Raw genomic sequence first — 4,992 nt, forward strand, 5'->3', positions numbered from 1 at the left:
TTTGCTTATCTGTCTCATCGACTTTGGTCAGACAAGTCAGTGTTAGTGGCGGGGGATGGCATAGGTTGTAATGTAATTACTCACGCGGCTTACTGACACTGTCGCTAGCACCGAGAATGTTGAACTTTGAGCGAGTGCTGGCTATCTTTGTGCAATGGCTTACTACTCCAGCTATGAAAGCTTTTGCCTCAGATTTCATTACGCCGTTTCTTTTGCCCAGATAAACGGTAGTATCTATGCCTGTCTGAAGTTAGCAAGGTTCCGGCCTTGAATGCTCTAGTGCGTCTGCTTGCGATACCGTGTGCTTGCGAGTCGTATGCGCCGATTCGTTCGCGGCCCAACTTGCAAAGTGCCACCTCCCCATCGCTAGAGAGGTCGGTGATCATGTGATGCTCAAATACTGTAGCTACGTCGCCCCATACACTGGTCCCGTGAAAGTGCCCGACCACGTTCACGTGCGGCGTCCTCGCCGAAGGGCAGCAGCTCATTGCGATATCTCTTCCAAATAGGTTTTGCTATTTCCACCATGGGACGGCCCGAGCTACCAGAGTCGCTATCGCGTGACCTGGCTGGATTAGCGTCCTCACCGAAGGGCAGCAGCTCATTGCGATATCTCTTCCGGATAGGTTTTGCTATTTCCACCACGGGGAGGCGGGAGCTACCAGAGTCGCTATCGCGTGACGTAGATGGATTAGCGTCCTCGCCGAAGGGCAGCAGCTCATTGCGATATCTCTTCCGGATAGGTTTTGCTATTTCCACCACGGGGCGGCCCGAACTACCAGAGTCGCTATCGCGTGACGTGGATGGATTATCCACCGCCATCCCCGCAAGGCCACTGGGGCCCGGCTGATGCAAGTCGCGCCCATCGGCCACTGGTGCGGCACATGCAACCAGAGCAGGTGCTTGTTCCGAAGCTGACAAGGCCCGCCGGAACAAATCGACAGGATTTCCCCAAGAGAAGGCCACTGCGCGCGAAGCGTATACTGTGCCCCTGTCGTAATCCTCCATGGCGTGAAACACTGAACTAGCAAATGAATAAAACTCGTAAATGAAATGCTCTGTATAGTCGCCGAGGATATTTGCCAGTTCAAAGGAAAACTCTGGATGTCTGATGTCCCAACTGTGCATTAGTGTCAGCACATGATCCACAGCATGCATTATCCGCCTAGAATCGTGCTCCATCAATGCGTCCAGCTCACGGTCGAGCCAGGGGATAAGACGGATAGTCTCACTCAGATTCGCAGCGTAAAACTCCAGCGACGCATTTCGATAATTCGGAAAGCGCGGGACTGCCCACAAGTCCTCTTTGTACAGCTGCAACCTTTCTAAGCTCGTTGTGGCAACCTTCGGTGTGCAAGGGTCTTGATTTCGACGAGATACGTAGGCCTGCTGCGCTTCCCTTTCGCGTTCTCGGAACTGCTCCATCGACTGCAATTCTGGCCACTCGCTGTAAGCGCTCGAGTAGGGGAGCGGATATCTTGGATCGAAAACACCCAGATACAACTCCGAGCGGCGCAGGTGACGAACTGTGACGAACTCAAAGTCTGTGGGTGAGCGTACGGCATAAATAATCCGGTTGAATCGCTGCATGCACAGTGGGCATACGTCGACTACCCTTTTAGCCCACACAGCAATGCAAGAGAAGCAGAAATAGTGCAAGCAGGGATCTGCGAACGCCCTGGTTACGGGCGGTTGATAGCAAAATGCACATATGTCGGCCACCATGAATGGCTGCTGTGTTGACCAGGAATCACACTGCAAAGATCCGTAACTTGGCAAAAACTGCTGCAGAGGTAGGTAGGCCATCTGGGTGTGTAAGATAAGAATTTACTATTAAACAGTTATAGAACAGAATACGCAAAGATATCGTTCGTTGCGTGCCATTTTTGTTAATTAAGGTGACCGAAAAAATAGGCCGATCCCAAGTACGGTGGGAATCGACGATATGCGAAGCACGAATGAGGAAGGTTGATATGTCGCTTTCAAACCAGCACAACGTTACGAGGAAGACGAACATAGTACACAGCAAACACAAGTAGAAATGTTATGAGCACTCGCGTAAAAAGATAAGATGCAAGTATGTTGCTTATAGTCGCGTAACCACGGCACTACTAACATTCGCAATACCAGCGCCAGCAGTGGCAGGCAAATGAATTATGCCGTACGTGACTTCCGTGTCATGACTATCATCCTCGCGCCTGGCATTTGTGTTTGTCGTCTATTCAGGTATCGTACTAGTCCTTTCTTACTCTGGCACAAATTAAAAAGCCTGCTTTCTGCTTCTTTGTTAGACAGTAATCATTGAAATGAACGGAAGTTTGCTGGGGTCCAACACGAGCTGCTGCAACCTTGAAATCGACTGAAAAGGCGAAGAAGCAGAGTTGTAGTTGGCGCGTTGCGAGTACCAAACTATATGAAGTTCGTTACATTTTCTTGCAGCTCTGTAATATATTTCATTACTTTTTCGAAACTGTAACTAACGTTATGGGCAATTCAATAACGCTTTTTTGTAACTGATTGCCGGTAGTAAATTGCTTTTTTTTTTCAAAAAAATTTTTATCCAGTGTTCTACGGTAGATCCCATCGCAAAAAAATATGCTACCACTTCGTAGGGACCCCTCCCCCCCCCCCTTCGTATATTGAGACGGGGGTCCCCACACAGTATATTTTCTCAGCTTTCTCTCTCGCCCAGCCACGGAGGTCTAGTGCACAGCTGAAGTACTCGGCTGTTCAGCTGCAGGTCGTGGGGTCAAATCTCGGCTGCAGCAGCTGCATTTTCAATGGAGGAGAAAATGCTGTATAGGCCTGTGTGCTGAAATTAGGGTGAACGTTATAGAACCCCAGGTGGCCGAAAATTCCGGAGCTCTCCACTACAGCGTCTCTCACGTTATTATGCTGGTTTTGGAACGTTAAACTCCACATATCTATCAATCAATATCAGCTTTTCCTCGGTCTTACCTGGAACGGCTAGCGCCAGCTATAAGTAGCGCATCGCGATGCTTTTTTTTTTTTTCCTGCGTTATAGCCTCTCCCTGTCTTCAACGCTTGCACTGACATGTGAAAGGGTTCAGCGCAGCAGCTGACTTTTTATTCAGAAAAAAGAGAAGAATCAGGGACCAATTTCGAAAATTCCTGTTGAAAGTTGGCTACGTGTAATATTATATCACATATACCTCATTAACCAACCTTCACGCAAGCCTCCACCATTTTCTCTATCCCATGCAAGTAACGGTGGTTTGTTGTAGCTTGAATGAAATTATCTTATTCAGTTATGGTATTAGAATTATGAAGTAAAGTATTCCCAAAGTAATCTAGAACATCTCTGCAATCATTCAGTTACTCGTCAGGAGCTGTAATTGACCTTGCACTGTAATAGCAGAGGCCGGAGTTCTTGGCACTAAGAAAGTACGTTTTAGGCGCCAAAAGTAGGCTCACAAAACAGCGTTTAAGGCTTCTGATATCGACAATATAGGTGCAATAAATCTCTTCATGAATGAAAAGTACTCACGAAAAAGACGTGCACGATCTGTATTGACAGCAACAAAGCAAGAAATGTTACTTTTTACGATGGCATAAAGGCGCTAACAACATAGCTGTGCAAACGTTCTTTGTACCGCACGGTCAACCATGATATTCTGTCCATGGGGCCAAGTGCCTACTCTTCAATCAAGGCACTCCTGGGTCTCTTTCCTTGTGGCGCATTTGGGAAGGGCAGAGCATAGATAGCCACACCGCTACAAGACTGGAATGAAGGGATGACTCCCTGGGTCGAATCGTGCCCGATTTGTTTCCTGATGGAGTGAACGCCTTGAAGGACCGCAAAAACCCCCAAAGACCAAAATTTAATTGTGACGTTGCAGTCGTCTAGAACGAACGCGTAGCGGTAAGAATGATTTTATGCGGTGCCGTATACGGGAATAGCGGAGCCCATGTCACACGGGCACCCACGAACTCCGCTTATTTTCCTCGCCCTTCCGTTATTTAGGAGGTGGTAGGTTGCCGGTGGATCTATAGCCTTCAAAACTTTGAGCACAGCTCGTAGCGCTGCCTCGTTTGGTATATTTGATTGTGACAGCATTCTGATTCCGATGCCTCTGTTTACTTAAACTGTATATTTCGGAAAAGATTCAGCGGCCCTTTGAATTGTAAATCATAAACAAAAAAAATGCCGCGTGCGCACCAAGTCTTTCTTTCCGCTTTCAATTTCTGCGGTTTCGCATTCGCCAACCGCTCGCACCATGTCGACGACGCGGCGGCTGCAGTGCCATTGCACCTTTACTAGCGGTTCTTTTCCCGTAGTTGGCTGAAGTAAAATACTATACAGTCGGATGGAACCTTTTAACCGTGCTGCTTAACAGCACGACAGCTGGACTGTCGGCCCGCACCAATAGGTCCGTAGTCCTAAATTGGCATCACAAGCCGCATGGCCTTCGGCCACGGAGCACATGAGCGATAATACTTCTTTAATCGAGGAGGCCATCGGCTGTCATGCTTCAGTCATTCCGTTGCAACCTCTTCGGACTTCTTTTCTATCCGACTATAGATTGAGCACCATGAAGTCTAGAATGGTCAGTGTTGCCTGCATGAATAACGGTCTCCAGCTGCACTCAAAATCGAAAATGTCAGGCTAATAGTGATGCAGGGCACCTTGAAGAGCATTTGTGGGCCCTACGGTTTATTTATGCCTCGATATTACCGATGCACATTTATAGGTCATAAATAAAACACTACACATGCCTTTTTTCAAGCCTTTCTTCAAAATTATGCTGATATACAATAGTGACTTGTTAGGAGAGCAAGGAACAAATAGGCATGTGCCTACAGCCCGGCCTCTAGTAATTAGTTGTCAGTTACTAATATTATGAACATGTTCAGTGTACCGTGTACATGTATACGGGGTGTTTCAAGGAATGTGTCCAATAGTCCCTAATAATCACAGAAAGGAGGTATCTGCGTGATACTTGCGGCATTGCCTTTCCTGTGGCAGAATGG

The 4,992-nt window shown here is 47.6% G+C and overlaps 1 protein-coding gene across 1 annotated transcript; it reads right to left on the reverse strand.

Annotated features, from left to right (window-relative positions):
• Positions 1 to 393: 393 nt before the first annotated feature.
• LOC142775371 (E3 ubiquitin-protein ligase Topors-like) lies at positions 394 to 1,806 on the reverse strand. Its single transcript, XM_075876736.1, has one exon. The coding sequence runs from the start codon at positions 1,804 to 1,806 to the stop codon at positions 394 to 396; it is 1,413 nt and encodes a 470-aa protein (XP_075732851.1).
• Positions 1,807 to 4,992: the final 3,186 nt, after the last annotated feature.

The sequence above is a fragment of the Rhipicephalus microplus genome, chromosome X, assembly GCF_043290135.1.
Source record: "Rhipicephalus microplus isolate Deutch F79 chromosome X, USDA_Rmic, whole genome shotgun sequence".
Taxonomy (NCBI): Eukaryota; Metazoa; Arthropoda; class Arachnida; order Ixodida; family Ixodidae; genus Rhipicephalus; species Rhipicephalus microplus.

What these genes read in the sequence shown, in the direction of transcription:
- LOC142775371 (XM_075876736.1), bottom strand. Translation starts at nt 1,806, where the DNA reads ATGGCCTACCTACCTCTGCAGCAGTTTTTGCCAAGTTACGGATCTTTG.